At 46.3% G+C, this 18,941-nt stretch overlaps 1 protein-coding gene across 2 annotated transcripts; it reads right to left on the bottom strand.

The window, feature by feature from the left end:
- Nucleotides 1–227: 227 nt before the first annotated feature.
- LOC132449474 (uncharacterized) lies at nt 228–8,392 on the bottom strand. 2 transcript variants are annotated; one of them, XM_060041124.1, is made up of 13 exons: nt 8,138–8,392; nt 5,649–5,740; nt 5,372–5,518; nt 5,114–5,232; nt 4,861–4,997; nt 4,678–4,771; nt 4,463–4,574; nt 4,152–4,372; nt 3,780–3,948; nt 3,337–3,464; nt 2,709–3,048; nt 2,500–2,651; nt 228–551 (listed from the first exon to the last, which is right to left on the bottom strand). In XM_060041124.1, exons 2-11 carry the CDS (start codon nt 5,737–5,739, stop codon nt 2,731–2,733), a joined length of 1,536 nt encoding a protein of 511 aa, XP_059897107.1. In that variant the 5' UTR covers nt 5,740; nt 8,138–8,392; the 3' UTR covers nt 228–551; nt 2,500–2,651; nt 2,709–2,730. The 2 variants fall into 2 exon arrangements, with proteins under 2 accessions (XP_059897107.1, XP_059897116.1); XM_060041133.1 differs by lacking the exons at nt 5,372–5,518; nt 8,138–8,392 and adding an exon at nt 6,357–8,093 and having other exon boundaries at nt 2,500–3,048.
- Nucleotides 8,393–18,941: the final 10,549 nt, after the last annotated feature.

The raw sequence follows: 18,941 nt of genomic DNA, 5'->3' as shown, positions 1-18,941 counted from the left end.
TACTCTTTAATAGTACAATTCACTCTATGTAGAGACAATTTCAAATGACTCTCACTCTATTTTTACTCCTACTAGAGGAACTACAAATTTACTCCACAGCAATTTACTCCCTTAAAAAGAGTTAACATTCCTCAATTTTGAGTAATTGTTTCTCTGTAAGGAGTCCAATTTAGAAATTGCACAATTCAATATTAAGCTCGTACGATTGTTAAAAATGACAAAAGATCAATTATTCCACATGTCTTTATTTGGCACCAAATATTTGCTCTCAATAGAAAATTATCCTCATCACAAAAAGCATTACATGAAAAAAGAAGGGATTATAAACAAATCTGAATCAAGACCACATGACATTAAAATATCAAAACACTTGTGGTGCAAAAGGTCTTTAAATTCCAAAACAATGGGTGCTTCTGTGGTGTGCATAACCTTGAAAGCATGGACATGTTCCTCTAAATAAAGAGTTTTCATAGCAGTCGTTATAAAAAGAACACACTCATCTCTTACAACAATATTCTGGATTACATGAAACACAGGCATCTCATTCTCCACTCCTATGCAAACAGCCAGCCCAGGCCGATACAAATTCCCAAAACTCTTTATCCATTTTACATTGTAGATCGTTGTCCAAACGGGAACATTGAGCTTAACAGCGATCTCTGTGTAGGATTCTAGTCTATTCAAGGGGACCATTTTGCCAGGGCCTAATTTCAATTCATTTGGATTAAATGTTTGCCACAAATATGCCACATGACATTGGTGTTTTTTGGCCAATGTTTTTGTAATGTTTTTAAAACTTTTTATTTGTCTTTTGAAGTAATTGTGTTTTCCTTCGTAGCGCATGCACCAGCTATGTATCAAAGGGCCAAGTTTCTGCATCGACGTCGGGTAGTGGATTAAGAAATGATGTTTGGGCAATAATTTCTTGTGGGGATATAAATACTTGAATAGACTGTGGTGTTCAGAAATCAGATGCTTCAAATATATAGTTATGCCACTCGATATGGCTGGAGACAAAACTATGCTGACTATTTGAAGCAGTAAAATGAATAGATACCAGTTTTGGTCACTTGAACAAACAAGATCCCCGAATATAATCGGGAGGTGGCGCAGCAAACACCAGCTTTGTGTAGCATTAAGGCTTAAGTCATTAGAACCCTCAACTAAATTAACACCTGGAGGTTTGTTGCACTGTTCCAAGCGACCATAATTGAAACTCTGAATTCGTCTGTGTATTTCTGCCGGTGTTGTGTAATTCTGACCCAAGTGTTGCAGAAGGAGCTTCATCTCAAATTGGGCAACCCCTTCAAATATGTCGTGCATGATATCGACTGAAAAATTTGTCGCCGTATGAAAATATTGCAAGGAATTTAAAAGGCACGACTTTTTCACGCCCATAACATAAGGAAGTTGAGGGTTACTCTTGATAACCTCACAATGTTCTGCGTGAAGTTCTTTGGTTCGAAGTGAGATCTTACTGCTATCTTCACTGAACTCCGTTTGAAAATCTTCCTTCTCAAGTAGGCAAAAACGACAACAATAACGAGCACTGAACGATTCTACAAAACCAAATAAAGAATGGATACCAAGGTTGTCTCCTGTAACTTGAATGATGGTTCCGTAAACAGCATGATCATAAAGGGGAATCTGAACTCCTTCAGTTTCAAGACGAGATATATCCTTGACCAGTGGCTCAAGGATCTTATCAAATCCATACGTTTTGATGTCTTGTGCGTGAAATAATGAAACCAAATGGATGGCAAGTAAATTTGAGTTATATTTTGGAGAAATATTTCTCAACGTAAAATAGATGGCTCCTAACTTGTGTATTCCACGCTTGGACCCAAGGGGGTTTGAACACTCAAACTCATCAAAAAAGAGCTGGATCTGAAACGCATGGTTTTGTTTCAAGAAAAGGGCATGACTTTTAAAGAATTCTCCATCCTGTATATCATAGAGAAACGTTTCTTTCTTTTCCCAATCTCTACTTAAAAAGTCATTAATATTAGGATGCTTACAAATGAACCGCAAAGTCTCAAGAATGGGAATATATGTAAACTTATCTCGGACAACAACTTGAGAAAATGACCCATTTGTTGTATTACGTCTGGTAGCAAACCTTGTCCCAAGGACATATTCGACTGGATCAATTTTCCCCCATTGCTCAGAAAAGTACTGCATTCTCTTGCTTTCAGAGTTGAATGCCAAGAATGGATTTTCAATTTTTTGGAATGACTGATCAATTTGAGATTCCACAACACTTTTCATTGGTTCCTGTAAAGATAAACCGTTTTTCACTGACACTAGAGTTTCGTTTTGTATGTCATCAATAACTTCCCCAACAGAGTTGACAACATTATTAATGGTGGTCTCTGCTACCCCAGCAACTTTCAGTTCTGCAACAATTGTCGCACAACTTTTTACTATATTTTTTGGAAGGAGTTCAGATTCACAAGCTACATTTTCATGTGGTAAAAGGTCTACATCCCTAACTGAAACGGAACTGGCTGAAGATGAACTTTCATTAACACTTGAACTGTCACGCAAAGAACACTTAGTGAGATGCTTTCGTAATCCAGAAAAACTATTATATACATGTGCACAACCCCTTTGAGCACATTTTAACCTTAGAGTTTTTCCGGGACAAAGACCATGAACCAATTTAAAGTGCTTAATCAAGGCATTGACACTGGCATGACATCTTGCACAAATGAAGCAGATCATAGGAGTTTACTTCTGCATCCTGGCCCTCAACTCTGCAACTCTAGGATTTACCTTGGTGTTTTCCACATCTATGTCATAGACAGTGGTTTGCAGAAAGGTGTACACATTGGTCAATTCCTGACAGTATCTTGTGCCAAAGACGAAATGTGCTTTGAAAAGTTCATCAACACAAGCCAATGAAGTTGAGGTCTTACAGGGTAGAGCATGTTTGTCGATCACGATGTAGTAAGACTCGATCATGCTCTTCTTGGCACCAACAGCAAGTAGGTATGGCTGGAGACTCCCAGAGATGTTGTCCAGGTGTGCTTGGATGCTGGTCCCAATCTGTGGTTGAATAAGGAGGCATGGTCATTTATTATGTTTTGGATTCTTACAAAGTTACAATAAGAGTAAAAAGGAAGAGGGCACACTATGCATAACACTTATTAGCACATACGCTGTAAAGCACTCTGAAGACAACGCCAAAACACGTAAATGCAAATAAGGTCAGTGTTATGCAACGTGTGTGGCCACCTTTTGTTAGTTATTCAAGCGTTACCCAATGGCCCAGCACTATTAGCATAATAAAAGAGGAAGTATTTTCCAACCCTTTTTGTTCCACACAAAGCTCACCTTGATGAATTTTACAAGACTGTCGCATGCTTGTCTGGCTGAGATTTTCCCTGGTCTTTTTCGGCCTTGGCTTGAAGGTGGCAGAAGGTGAACCAGCAACAGCATTGATGACATGTCACTGTCCCAGCCTGGGGAATATATAACAAAAACAGAACAGTTAAGCATTTCATATTGATTCAGATTTAGAGACGGAGCAGCAGACGGATTATCCATAACCAATAAAGCCTGCAAAAGGATCAATGACATGAGTTTTGAGTAGGAAACTATAAAAACAACTTTGTGCAGTTCAATTACTGTATTCCCAGTGATTTCACATGTGAATGACAGCCACTTCCGTTTCTCAAGGCAACAGGTTGATATGTACATATAACAAAATGTGCCTTAATGCACAATAAAATGGTTATCCCCATTCCATCTAGAATAGTCGAAGGAGAAGACATTACCATCATCTACTTCAGTGGCTTCAGCATTTTGGATGAGGTCTTGTACATCTCCAGTCAGTGTAAGCCCACGACACTGAGTAACAACCTTTGCTTGAAAGTTGGTGGTCCACTTCTCCAACATCTTTGCAGAGGTTGCGTCACCAAAAAGACTCCTGAAATCTTGATCAATCTACAAGACATGGCAAAGACATTTAGTGTAAGTCCCACAGTAGATGGTCAAAGTAGCTACAGAGATCATTTCTGAAGTCTGATCAGGTTCGGCAGATAGCAATCAAAACATGTAAAAGCAAACAAAGATAAATGTACATTCTGTCTGACGAAAACAAACAATAACAAACTACACAAAACATTACTTTGTAGTTCTTTACTCACCAAACCTGGAATGTCCAAGAAACGAGGAAAAACAGATAGGATGTCGGCTGAGTTCTCAGGATCGTGCAGCAACTTCTGACGATAGGCCAGGGTTAGCCTCATTTTCTCCTTCACTACAACTTCATCCGTGGAATGCTTCATCAGGGCAATTGCTTCTTGACACTGCTGTCCGTCCCACTGGATGTCTTCTTTCAATGGATCCCTGTGTGAAGTTGGCCCACCTAAAGGTTTGGGACAACATGCCAGGTTAATACTCAAAAGAAAACCTAGACCAAATAAACTAGTGGTCATGTTCCAAATTAATCACTGGCCTGTTTGAAGTTGTCGTGACCGTTTCATTCGCCCCTCGGACACCTCTTTCTGCAGAGTTTTGATTCTCCAAGCCAAATACCCACTTCCATCTTCAGCATTATAAAAATGTTCCTTTGAAAATAAGGGGAAAAACATGTAAATACAAATATACTTTTCACCCATAAATACGTGACTGATTTGAAACCATTTCACCAGAAAAGCAGCAGTAACTTACATAGCCAAGCTTGCTCAGGGGGTCAGCCAAGTAAGGAAAAAGGCAGATGATTCCTTTGGCGTATTCCTCCTTCAATCTCCTAGGGGGGCTTGTGCTATACACACAAATCAAATTACCATCCTGTCCAAAATACAACTAAGATTAATTTAATATCAGTCTTGTGAGTTTATGAAAAAAACTTACCCATGCTCATTTGTCAGATGTGCAACTAGTATTTTCACTAGGTCACGTCTTCTGACATCTGACAATGTTTTTGTGCGAGCATACTCATGTGTGATCTTATCACCTCCAGGGCTACTCTTGAGGATGTCCTCAATCATCTTGGGAGAGGTGATTGACAGTACACAGAGAACACACAGAGTACACAGATTAACAAGAGCATATATATGGTTGCAACAAAGTTACAAAAAGGACATAAACAATCTATTGATCTTACTCGACCCAGACGACGATCCTCTGCATCTCTTTTTTCTGAGGGATTTCTGATCACTATTGCTGTGTCATCAGATCCTGATGAAGGCTCACCATCGCCAATCAAACTAGAACTGAAGGAATCTACAAAATAATGTTTCATGGGACACAAAATGTTTACAGCATGAGCTGCACAACTCAGAAAAGGTTAAATTTGAACGATATGTCATTGCGGAGATGATTAAAAAACTCATCTAGAAGTTAAAACGTAAAGTTATTTTACCATCAACGCTTGCTGTTGGGATCACAATTTCTAAAACCCCAATATCCTGTTGTTTTAGAATGTATTCGAATGCCTCATCATCGATTTCGGTCCTGGTTTCATCATAGACTTTAATATCCAGGGTGGGTAGATCAAACTTCTTGGCAACTTTAAAAGACATTTAAGTCATATTAACACTGACCATGATATAGCCTACATAAGTAGTGGCAACACACAAACAAATGCATTGGTAACAATATTTTATAATAAAGGCTGCATATGCAATGTTTTCTCTTACCACTTTCCAAAAATACTTTGAATTGAAAAGGTGATGTTAGGAAGAAGTACTTCTTTCTGTCCTTATATTTCACCCTAACAGTTGCCTCCATCCTAAAGGAACAGGAAAAAATAGTGGTTAGTTAGTTTGATTACTTGTCTTGAACTAATTAATATGAAAAACATATCAACAGTAACAGAGATTTGAGAAACTGCAGTCAGAAGAACGCAGGGATGTGAACGTTTACAAAAATGTCTAACCGTGTTGACGGATTTTTTTTTCTTGTAAATGGTTAACCGTGACTTCATTGTCCTCGTGTGTGTGAGTGAGTGTGCGCCGATACACACTCACTCACACACACTCGCCGAGGGACAGACAGATTCGGCACACTAGCTTTTATCCTCCCCAATTAGTTTATTAGTGATGTAAAATCAATAAATGCGTGTCTCCAGAACATAATTAATTTGAAGATTTTTGTTTAAAAACTGTTTTCGTTTATTGTTTTTTCCTAAACGGTTATGATTTTAACGGTTACACGTGTACACGTGAACACGTGCACACCAGCTGCATTCATCATGAAGTACGACCCGTTAACTCTTTTAAGAGTAGAGTACACGCGGTGCACCAGAACAGAATCACAATTCTCACGTAAAATGAGTCTCCCCACAGTGAACCAATGTGTACTGGACACAAACCAACAAAAGACGATGTTCCATCTAGTCTACTTACCAAGTTTCCTAAAAGCACAAACGTGAATTGCACTGCATCGGTGTGGCGCACAAACTCTGTTGACTCTTTCCAGAGTTAAGTCCATGTGGTGCTAAATCATGCTAACGAACCAGTCAATGATACACTATGGTTAACAAAATTCTCCGCAGTCGACTAATGTGTGCATTAAACAAAAAAAAAGTGTAACATATACTTATAAATGTTCCCAATTTAAAGAACAAAAAACGTGAATTGGTCAAATGACTGGCAAGCTAACGTGATACCTTAGCAGCATCTACTGTAGCAGCTGCATATAGCAATGACTAGCGTAACTTACATAATATGTTTCAATCGCGCGGCTTCGTTGAGCTTGAATTTGGGATGCTACCGATTTTAACTCATCCTCCCTCTGCTTTAATAACCTGTGCAATTCCACTTTTAGAAAAGGTGTGACACGACTCGGCACGTCTTGAGACTGGCATGGTAATGTTAAGCCACACATTTGAAAATAACACAAACCAAACATTACATGCCAAGCTTCTCACGTAAAACGAGTCTCCCCACAGTGAACCAATGTGTACTGGACACAAACCAACAAAAGACGATGTTCCATCTAGTCTACTTACCAAGTTTCCTAAAAGCACAAACGTGAATTGCACTGCATCGGTGTGGCGCACAACCTCTGTTGACTCTTTCCAGAGTTAAGTCCATGTGGTGCTAAATCATGCTAACGAACCAGTCAATGATACACTATGGTTAACAAAATTCTCCGCAGTCGACTAATGTGTGCATTAAACAAAAAAAAAGTGTAACATATACTTATAAATGTTCCCAATTTAAAGAACAAAAAACGTGAATTGGTCAAATGACTGGCAAGCTAACGTGATACCTTAGCAGCATCTACTGTAGCAGCTGCATATAGCAATGACTAGCGTAACTTACATAATATGTTTCAATCGCGCGGCTTCGTTGAGCTTGAATTTGGGATGCTACCGATTTTAACTCATCCTCCCTCTGCTTTAATAACCTGTGCAATTCCACTTTTAGAAAAGGTGTGACACGACTCGGCACGTCTTGAGACTGGCATGGTAATGTTAAGCCACACATTTGAAAATAACACAAACCAAACATTACATGCCAAGCTTCTCACGTAAAACGAGTCTCCCCACAGTGAACCAATGTGTACTGGACACAAACCAACAAAAGACGATGTTCCATCTAGTCTACTTACCAAGTTTCCTAAAAGCACAAACGTGAATTGCACTGCATCGGTGTGGCGCACAACCTCTGTTGACTCTTTCCAGAGTTAAGTCCATGTGGTGCTAAATCATGCTAACGAACCAGTCAATGATACACTATGGTTAACAAAATTCTCCGCAGTCGACTAATGTGTGCATTAAACAAAAAAAAAGTGTAACATATACTTATAAATGTTCCCAATTTAAAGAACAAAAAACGTGAATTGGTCAAATGACTGGCAAGCTAACGTGATACCTTAGCAGCATCTACTGTAGCAGCTGCATATAGCAATGACTAGCGTAACTTACATAATATGTTTAAATCACGCGGCTTCGTTGAGCTTGAATTTGGGATACTACCGATTTTAACTCATCCTCCCTCTGCTTTAATAACCTGTGAAATTCCACTTTTAGAAAAGGTGTGACACGACTCAGCAGGTCTTGAGACTGGCATGGTAATGTTAAGCCACACATTTGAAAATAACACAAACCAAACATTACATGCATCCTGTACGATGAGAACAAAAAAAACGTATGCGCTAAAAAAAACTGTTGATGTATTACTTGCGTTGTTATTTTCCTAGCAGACTTCTCTCCAGATCGGTTGCAGGTGAAATGACCATCGGCGTAATGGCGGACAAAACGAAACTTAACTGCGTTGCCCTCGGGGAGGAGTCAAAATTATGACTCCGTTATTCAGATCTAACTCCGCGTGTCTCTCAACTCTTGTTTTGTTCTTTCACCTCAAATCAGAGCAAAAAATACTATTTTCGAGTAAAATAATTTTAACTACGGAAATTTTACTCTTGTAATTTTACTGTGTATATTCTTAAGCCGTAAAAGGGGTCCCGGACTCTAGCACAGAGTTGCCGAGTGAGCCCCTGGACATGTCTAACATGTAAAAACGGACAAAGGGGCCGGGGGAAGACCAAGACGCAGCCGCGCAGATGTCTTCCACCGAAAACGCCCTTGAGTAGAGCCGTTGAAGCGGCCACGCTCCGTGTGGAGTGAGCTTTAACGCCCAACGGTGGCGCCAAGCCCTGCCGAGAGTAGGCTAGGCAAACACCCTCACATACCCAGCGAGAAAACCGCTGCTTAGAGAGAGCGCGGCCCCTGCTAGCGTCGCTATAACGCACAAACAACTGTTGTGTGGAGCGGAACGCTGCGGGGCGTGGGCTATTCACGTACATAGCCAACGCCCGAACCGGGCACAGGAGATGCAACTCCGCCTCCGCCTCACTAGAATGAGGCGGGGGGTGAAAAGCCTTAAGCACAATATCCCTCGACCAAAAATAACTATTAATGTTCTTCGGGAGGAACGCAGGATTAGGTCTGAGCAACGCGAAGGAGCTGTCCTCGTTTAGCAACAAGCAACTCGGGCTGACAGACAGAGCGGTTAGCTCACCGGCCCGCTTGGCAGAAACCAAGGCCAACAAGAGCGCCGTCTTAAATGACAGGGCATCCAAAGGGGCCTGAGAGAGAGGCTCGAAAGGATCCCTGGACAATCCGCGCAACACGGTGGGGAGATCCCAGCGTGGTGTAAGCACGCGTGAAACAGGCCTAACCCGTCTAGCCCCACGCAAGAATCTCTTGACCAGTGGATGGCTGAAGATCGGTCCACCATCACAGCCTGCATGGCCAGCCGAAACGGCTGCCGCATAGACCTTGATAGTGGAGAAGGCCAAACCTTTTTCCAATAAGTTTTGCAGAAACGAAAGCACGCTTCCCACCTCGCATTGAGATGGGACAGCGTGGTTCGTCTCACACCAATTAGAGAAGGCGCACCACTTCGCCGCATAGAGGGAAGAAGTAGAAGCGCACGAGCACTCTGAATAGTGTTGATAACCGTCTCAGGCAAACCTTTGCCCTGCAGGATCAACCTCTCAGGAGCCAAACCAACAGCCGTCCCGAGACATCGGGCGGGTGGTGCACCGTCTCGTGGGCCTGTGAAAGCGCATCCGGCCTGAATGGTACTGGCCAAGGCGCCGACCGCGAGAGCGCGGCCAGCTCTGGAAACCACAGAGCTGAACGGTTCTCCGGGGCCACTAATATCAGGGACAGTCTCTCCTGTCTGACCCGTTCCAGAAGAGGAAGGATCAGCTGGAGCGGGGGAAACGCATACAAGAGAGCCCGCGGCCAAGGTGTGTGTGCCAACGCATCTACCCCCAACGGGGGAAGATCCCGAGGGCTGAGGGAGAACCACCACCTGCAGTGCGTGTTCTCCCGGGACGCGAAGAGGTCCACCTGCGCTGTCCCGAACCTCTGCCAGATCAGTCTGACAATGTCGGGATGTAACCGCCTCGAGACATGAGGTCCGCCCCAAAGTTCTGGGCGCCCGCGATATGCAGGGCTCTCAGACTGCGGAGATACTGATGAGCCCAAAGCCAGAGCTCGACCGCCTTTCGGTGGAGAGCAGGGGAGCGGACTCCCCCCTGTCTGTTGATGTACGCCGCCGCCGACACGCTGTCTGTCCTGATCAGAACGTGGCGGCCGCGCACCAGGTGAAAGAAATGCAACAGCACTTTCCTCACAGCGTCGAGCTCCAACACATTTATGTGTGCTGTAGGGGGCGTGCGCCACTCGTCTCCGACCGAGTGAGAGAGGCACGTTCCTCCCCAACCCGTCAACGAGGCGTCCGTGAAGACCACTACGTAGGACGCCACCCTGCCCAGGGGAACACCCTTGAGAAGGGCGGAGGGTCCTTTCCAATATTCCAGGTCTGGCGACACCGAACGGGGGACGAGGAGCACCCTGAGCTTGTGTCGCCTGGGGTCCAACCGTTGGCGAGCAAACCACCGCTGGAGTCTGCGCATAAAAAGCAGACCCAGGGGGACCACGGGGTGGGCAGCTGCCATCAGCCCCAACAGGCGCATGGTGGACAGTGCGGTCACGTTTCTGCGAACGTGAAAACGGGAGAGCGCCGACAGGATGGCGTCTCGCCGAGGAGGCGAAAGCATCGCAGTCATGGTGGCTGAGTCTAGGCAAAGCCCCAAGTAGACTGTCTGCCGGCTGGGGAGCGGGGAGCTCTTCTCCCAGTTGATGGCAAAACCCAGGAAGGAGAGATGGTTTATCACCAACATGGTGTCCCTTCTCGCGGTCTCTTCTGAGTTGCTCAGAATAAGCAGATCGTCTAGGTAGAAGAGAATCCTCTTTCCCTGACGTCTGAGCGGTTCCAACGCCGTCTCCACACACTTCGAGAAGGTGCGCGGAGCCAAGGAATAGCCGAACGGCAGACACTGGTACTCGTACGCCATCCCCATAAAGGCAAAGCGGAGAAACTTCCTGTGCGCCTGCCGAACAGGGACGTGGAAGTAAGCATCCTTGAGATCCAGGGATGTGAACCAATCGCCCTCTCTCACACACCGGAACAATGCTCCGACCGTGAGCATTCTGAACTTCCTCGTGGCAACGAATCTGTTGAACACGCGAAGATCCAGAATAGGTCTCATTTCCCCTGACTTCTTGGAAACCAGGAAGTAGCGGGAATAAAAACCTATTCCCGCTATATGAGACTCGTGGGGGGGAACGACAGTGATGGCCCCCTTTACCAAGAGACGTGCCACCTCTGCTGCCAGAGCCGTGCTCGCAGCCGGGTCCCGTAGCGTGGTCTCCACCAACCCCATAAAGGGTGGGGGACGACGCTTGAACTGTATGGGATGGCCCCATCTCAACGTGGTGTCCAACCACGATGGCAGAACGCACCGCTCTTGCCAACACGCATAGCTGTTGGAGAGAGGGCGAGCCGACAGCTGAGGAAGACCGTCCAGGAATAACCCGTATTCCTCTGCCCCTACCGCCTCCACACTGCGTGTGTGTGCGTGTGAACACTGCGTGTGAACCAAGGGGGGCTTCCCACGAAAGGGAGGAGGCTCAGCGAGCGTAGGAGACGTACCAGAACTAGCAGCTGTAAAAACAACGAGCTGTCTAGACGTCGCGCTCGTGCCCGCTGAACAGGGAGCGAGCCGTCCGGCCGCAGCACCTGTGCGCATGCGCTGTCCGCAGGCTGTAGCCACAGCGCGCGGACCCATCTCCTCACCTATAATGTGGGGAACCAGGAGACCGGTACAAGCGGCCGTATCCACGGGCTCGTGCAACGAGTCTCTGATCCGTCCATGAGGCTCCAAGGGACGCCGCTTCTTAGAAGCAGGTGAACCAGAGGCCATGTGAACACGCCGTCCGACCGTCACCCTACAGCCACCGGGCTGAGAGGGGGAAATAGGCAACATGGAGGAGCGCACCACAAGCGTAGGACGCAGGTGGCCTGGGGAATATCGCTCTTTAGGTACCATGTACTGCCGTTCGGCCGAACGGTCTTTACTCTTTTCTTTAATAGGGAAAGAAAAAGTAGGAGCAAGCGTCCGGAACTTCCCGGTCCGTGGCGCTGCTGCTCTCCCCGTGCGCGGCGGCTGCGGCTGCTGCACCGGGCTGGAGTCGGAGGCGGTCCCATGGAACGCTGGGACCGGCCTAGACCGCGCTTCCTCTCAGCCTGCTGGCGGGAGGAGCCCGTGAGAATCGTCCCGAACCGGGAACGATTCTCACGGACTGACTGCTGGTGCGCGAGCACCTCGGAGAACCTGGGACCAAATAGGCCATCCGGCGCTAGTGGACCCTGGACGAGGCTGGCCCGCTCTCGTTCCGGCACCGCAGTGTGGGAGAGCCATATGACCCTTTGAATCATGGTAGCCCACGCCATATGCTGGCCGGCCGAAACGGCTATCGGCTGGCATAGCTGGAGGATGGCGCTGGAAAAGCGGGAAACCGCCAGCCATCTCGCGGCTTCCTCCGGGCCGTAGGCCTCCCTGTCAGCCGACAAGGAGACCATGGCAGAGGAGAGCAGGGCGATGTTGTTGACCGCCGCCGCGGATTGAGAGGCACAAACGAACACCCTGTCCGTTAGGCCGACAATCTGCTTCTGGAGGCGGTCGGGGGGCAGCGGCTTTTCGTTAAGGAGCCCGGCGCCCGGACAGAGAAGCGCTGCCAGGGGAGGCTCCAGGCGAGGGATCCCCCTCGCCTGAGTATCGGCCCACCCCTCCACGTTGGTGAAATCCGTGTAGGATCTTACCGGAGCCTTCAGGGTCGAAGGGTCCTCACCTGCAGCAATAAGCAAGTGCTGCAAAGGCGGGAACAAGGGGCACTGGGTAACCCGCCGGGAAAAAGATGGGGTGCGAAAGCACTTTTCGGACTCGGCGTCCGAAAAACCGGACGCCGAGTCGCCGAAGACGTCGTCCAGGGAGGCGTCGATGATGCCATCGTCGACGTCAGGTCCGAACAGGTCGATGGCGTCAGCCATTTCCACCGCAGGGGAAAAGAAGAGATGCCTGGAGAGGATCCCCTCTTCAGGCAGCTCCCGGCAGGCGACACAGGAGACGGTGCCGCCATAGCAGCCGCGGCGTGGTCGGCGCCGAGGCACCAAAAGCACGCCAAGTGCCCGTCACCCGGTGCCAGGGAGGCGGGACAGGAGGCGCATAGGAGTCCTGAAAAGGACCTAGCTCTAGGAGCGCTCTCAGGTGGCCCTGAAAAGGGCCGTTTGTCCGCGGCCTCGCCCGAGCCGCTGCCACCGGCTTGGGAGATCCGTGTTGAAGTTCTCATCTTCTTAATTGTAGTTCTCAATTTCTCGCTGATAAGCACAAGTGCTGAAAGAAAAGGGAGGATGAGCGACGGTATACACCGCGTTATATAGACACGATACCGTGGGAAATGTGGGCGGTGCCCACGCTGATAGGTGCATAGTTTGAATTTTCAGCGCGCGCAGGCGCGCGCACGGGACAAGCCCATAAGGCGAAGCCTAGACGGCGTAGCCTACATGAAATAGAACCGCGTTACTCGCCTTGGATAACACGAGTAACGCCCCTAACCTGACGCTTGATCAGTGTGTGGTGGTTCAACGCGCCAACGCAGCTAGATGAGTCCATGTCCATGCAAGTGAACGGAGCGTTCCCTCTTCGTCATAACTATCAAACCAAACATCCTTCACATTCACAGAGCGAACATTATGAAAGTAAAATGCACATGTCTCGCTAAAAATGTTTCCATAAACGCATTTAATGGCGTAACTATGTTACTATTTCCACCCAGAATAAAGAAAGATGTCGGCCGTATGCTTCTGCGCAAGCGTCACTACTCTCTGCCAGTGACGTCGGGTCAAGCTCCACGCTGATTGGCTATCGCGGCTAAGCCTCACGCGTTGGAGCGTTGAAAGTTCAATTTTTTGAACTCCGGGCGTTGGGCGCGTTACTGCATTTACGTGCGTAATTACGTGCAACTGCCGCGTCTAACGCCCCTAACGCAACGCTTCAACGCTTCAACGTGTGTAACGCGCCTAGACCAATGGTTCCCTATGCAAAAACGCAGATTTTCGACGCCCCTAACGCGAGTAACGCGGTTGGTGTGGCCGTACCTTTACCCTACATGCCCACTACCTCCGTCAGTCAACGGACGTGGGAAGGCGTGGCTGACTGATGGGGGAGTAGTCTTTGCAGAGGCATCCGTCAGCCAATCAAATCGCTTCGCCGGGTTCTTCCCGCTACTTCCTGCTTGTTGCGATGCAAGATGACCCGCTTTCCAGTATCGTCAGAGCCCGAGTCGCGTCACAGTGCTTAAATTTGCATACGCGATCTGATTGGATGACGGATCCGTCGCTGCCGAAAAAGTTGAACATTTTTCAACTTCTTGACTGAGCCGAAGGCTCCAACGGAACGGACGGATCCACAATGCATTGCGCGTCCGTCCCCATTCAAAGTCAATGGGGATCAGTCAACGGACGGAGGTAGTGGGCACGGGGCGTTAGTCTATAACGTCAAGTGTAGCTAACGCTAACGTATAGCTAACGTTAACTTTAGGGTTAACATTAGTTAACGCCATGTCTGGCTGGCAACAATAAATATTACGATATTAGGCTAACTGAACTATTGTAGAGTTAACGTGCATATTCTGTTTGTTTACCTAAAAATACATGAATGGATTGTAAATATTATTTTAGAAACTTGCTGGTTGTAGTATTGGTCAAAAGTTGATGGATATTCATTTCTCCCCACCCCCCATGTTTGTGACAGATTTCACCGTGTTTCGGTTCCAGCATCTACTATGGAGGTATGTCGGTCAGCTGTACCACAATATCCATAGTCAAGCTGTAATATTGGAGAGTAAAATTAACTGCCAATGGAATTTCCGTGTGTTCACACACACACACACACACACACACACACACACACACACACACACACACACACACACACATACCTTTTGTGTCTCATATGGAGAGAGATATGTATTTATTTTTTCACTTGCATTCTCTCTTCTCAGGACACCATTAGGAGACAGATCCTGACCCGGCTCCTGTCCAAGTTCGAACTGGGACTCGAAAGAGAGCCGATTGATTATTTTGAGTTTATGTGTAGGTAGGAGTTGTATTTGTGCAATGCACTGTCAAGGCATGTTGATGTAGCGACAGGCATAGTACAGGCCCTAGAGAACTTTTTTAGTCATGTGAGGGACCACCTTGAGAGGCAGCACACTGGTAGAGTCCAGCCTATTACGTATTTTAAGAACCTGACCAACCCACACATAGACTCTAGGAAGCAGATTCAAACACACAAGCTGTATTACCCTCACTTAACCACTAGGAAGCAGGACCAAACATATAAGCCGTAAATACTATACATAGCCACAAGGGGAGCAAGACCTTATTGAAGGCTGCTCCATCCACAGAAGGCATCACCTTTCCATAGGGAAGCATTGGTTTACGCGCGTATGAGGTGCGTACACGCGTATCATGCGTACCAAGCAACATTTTACTCGCGTTAGGGGCGTATGAGGCGCGTATATATACGCGCGTACGCGAGGAGTTCAAAAAATTGAACTTTTTACGCTCATACGCGCCGCAATAGCCATTCAGCGTTGAGCTTGACCCGACGTCACTGGCAGAGAGTAGTGAGCTTGGACAGAAGCATACGGCCGACATCTTTCTTTATTCTGTGTGGAAATAGTAACATAGTTACGCCATTAAATGCTTTTATGGAAAAAAAATTAGCGAGAAATGTGCATTTTACTTTCATAATGTTCGCTCGGTGAATGTGAAGGATGGTTGGTTTGATAGTTATGACGAAGAGGGAACGCTCCGTTCACTTGCATGGACAGAGTCTCTGGTTACTAAGCAACCTCAACGTCTTGGCGGACTATATGGTGGTTGGATCGGGTTTGATAATTTAGAAAGCTTTTCTCTTTGCTAAATGGATCCATAGTGTTTAAATATGGTCGATAGTGTTTAAATGTGGTCGATAGTGTTTACATGTGGTCGATATTGTTTAAATGTGATCGACAGTGTTTAAATATGGTCGATAGTGTTTAAATATGTTATTTTCCCTCACTCTCCACCTCATCCCTAACTCTCCACCTCAAGCTGGTGTGTAGTGAGCGTTCTGGCACCGATTGGCTGCCGTGCATCACCCAAGTGGGTGCTACATATTGGTGGTGGTTAGTGAGGTCCCCACTTCACTTTAGGCGTCTTTGAGTGTTATTAATTATTATTATTCTTCATGTTTAACCTCTGTTTTCCTTTTATTCCTAGTCTGTTTTACATAGTTTTGAATGATGGCTATATGCTCTGTAAGGTGACCTTGGGTGTCTTGAAAGGCGCCTCTAAATTAAATGTATTATTATTATTATTATTATATATCTGCTGATCAACACTACGAATGCTGGAAACACACCAGACACACCATGTGAAGTTATTTAACCCGATTATTGTTATTTATATCCGAGATTATTTAATCTAACCCGATCTAAACTCTATCACCCAAACACGGCGGCGTTTGGGTTTCCTACCTCGGACTCCAGCACAGCCATGTCCATGGCAGCCACGGCCGGCAACTTTCTTTATTCTGGGTGGAAATAGTATCATAGTTACGCCATTAAATGCGTTTATGGAAACATTTCTAGCGAGAAATGTGCATTTTACTCTCATAATGTTCGCTCGGTGAATGTGAAGGATGTTTGGTTTGATAGTTATGACGAAGAGTGAACGCTCCGTTCACTTGCATGGACAGAGTCTCTGATTGCTAAGCAACCTCAACGTCTTGGCGGACTATTTCTCTGCTGATCAACACTACGAATGCTGGAAACACACCAGACACACCATGTGAAGTTATTTAACCCGATTATTGTTATTTATATCCGAGATTATTTAATCTAACCCGATCCAAGCTCTATCATCCACCCAAACACGGCGGCGTTTGGGTTTCCTTCCTCGGACTCCTAAATCCAGCGCAGCCACAGGCTGGGGGGGGGGAAGTTTTGGGCGGTCTCATCTACGCGCGTATGCGTACGCGCGTATCTGACCATTTTTTACACAAAATGGTCAAGCAACATTTTAGCTGCGTTACGCGCGTACATGGTATGCGAGGTACGCGCTTGGTGTGTTCGCACCTTAAGTTAGGTGAAGAAGCCGAAGCCATTACGTCACCCCGGCCACGCCCACTACATAGGACACGCCCACTTGACGTCCTCTAGCGGGTGATTCGAAGGAAACAGGCCAGAGATCAATAGGTAGAGGGCGGAGAGCCACCGGGCCTAAGCCCGGGGGCTTGAAGTAGATCACGGTATTTTCTTCTCCACGCGTTAGATACAATTCCCTACCTTAAGCTTCATTGTTTACCATACCGAAACATGCCTACTTTAACAAATAAAGTGAGTTAAAAGCAACCCGGGATTGGACTATTTTCTTCGAAGAATGCTGCAATAAGCCCAATACAGTACCTGGGGAGGTGGGGCGTCCCAGGTTTGACATTGATAGGGAATGCTTGGAGGAAGTCCTGGAGATAAACCTCCCTGTTCCCTGCATAGCAAAGATGCTTGGTGTGTCAAGGAGGACAGTGTTTAGAAGGATGAAGGAATTAGGTCTTTCTGCTAGACGTTACCATGAAATGGATGATGAGGAGCTGGATAATGTTGTGCGAACCATAAAAATTGAGATGCCAACAACAGGCTACCGTATGGTCAAGGGGAGGTTGCGGTCTATGGGTATCCATATTCAGTGGAGGAGAGTGGCTGCATCATTGCACCGTGTAGACTCCCTGGGCATCCTCTCAAGACTGTCAGGCCTAGGGTGCATTTTGCGAAGGACCTACTCTGTCAGTGTCCCCCTCTCTCTGTGACATGACATGTGACCTATGCTCTAACCCCTGTCTCCAGGTACATCGGTAAGGCGGACTCCATCACCATTAGTGGTGATGTGGACACAAACCATAAATTAATCAGGTAATACTTATGAATAATAATAAAATGGTATAAATTAGGGCTGGGCGATATATCGAATATATGCGATGTATCGCGAGATGTTCTCCAGGGGATGTACAAAATGCCCCTGTCGCGAACATCGAATACAAATTGGCACGTAATCTGTTTCTTTTTGCCGCCGCCGGCATACTCATTGTGCATTCGGACCAAACGCGACGGGGCGACAAAATCCCATATAAAGTGAACGTAGACGCGTATCGGGCGAATTCTTCGCGAGAGAAAACCGGCAACAAGTTTTGATTTGTCGCGCCACACTTTCGCCGTGCACAGGCGAGCGCGTTCACGAGGATTTGTGGCGTGACAAATTCGCTCGAGTTGAAATGTATTTTAATTTCTCGTGATGACAGCCAATCAGCGTTCAACAGCGTGGCCACTGAGTGACATGTGTAACGTAAACAGCCAATCAGCGTTCAACCGTCAAAGTCAGTGCAGTGCAGTCCGGGGTGAACTGCAGCATGGAGGAGAAAGTGATTGTTGCCGTTTGCGACTCCCGGAGCTCTATATATAATAGTATATAATATAATATAATTGTATAATATCACGGCCAAAAGCTCTGTGCACCTCCGACGTCTCTCCCTCTTCCACAAAAGGTAAAGACATGCAATGGCACAAACACACTCACTCACTCCCCCCGCCCGTTGCGAGTCCGCGAGATTCTCATGGACGCGCGTGTGTGACGTAGACTGGACGGCGCGCTGCTGTAGGTGTGTGTACCTCCGACTGGTGAGTGAGAACAGCGAGAGAGAGAAAAAAGGATGAGGATTTGGTTTTGAAAAAGAATAGCATTGGATCCGTCGTCTGGCAGTGTATATATAATAATTATTATGCAAACAGTTAATAAATAATTAACGGTTCGAATAAATGCTGTGTTGGTAAATCTTACTTGCTGTGATTTTCCTTTTCTTATGTGCAAGTTCTAAATTGTTCCAATACAAAGCACTAATGAGTTTAAACAATATGTTGATTCATGTAATCTACATGCAGACTTATATTTCAGGAATACTAGAATTATTACTGACGTAACATTATACCAGACATGGTTGAATCTAGCATTTATGATCTGCTCTAGAGGAGA

Source organism: Gadus macrocephalus, chromosome 2, assembly GCF_031168955.1.
Source record: "Gadus macrocephalus chromosome 2, ASM3116895v1".
NCBI lineage: Eukaryota > Metazoa > Chordata > Actinopteri > Gadiformes > Gadidae > Gadus > Gadus macrocephalus.
This window is presented reverse-complemented; position numbering and strand designations above follow the sequence as displayed.

Excerpts from the sequence above, each read along its gene's own strand:
- LOC132449474 (XM_060041124.1), bottom strand. The coding sequence starts at position 5,739 with ATGGAGGCAACTGTTAGGGTGAAATATAAGGACAGAAAGAAGTACTTC. Across the intron at positions 5,519-5,648 it reads CAAAGTATTTTTGGAAAGTG|TTGCCAAGAAGTTTGATCTA; the intron begins GTAAGAGAAAAC and ends TGTCTTTTAAAG. Across the intron at positions 5,233-5,371 it reads CCCAACAGCAAGCGTTGATG|ATTCCTTCAGTTCTAGTTTG; the intron begins GTAAAATAACTT and ends ATTATTTTGTAG.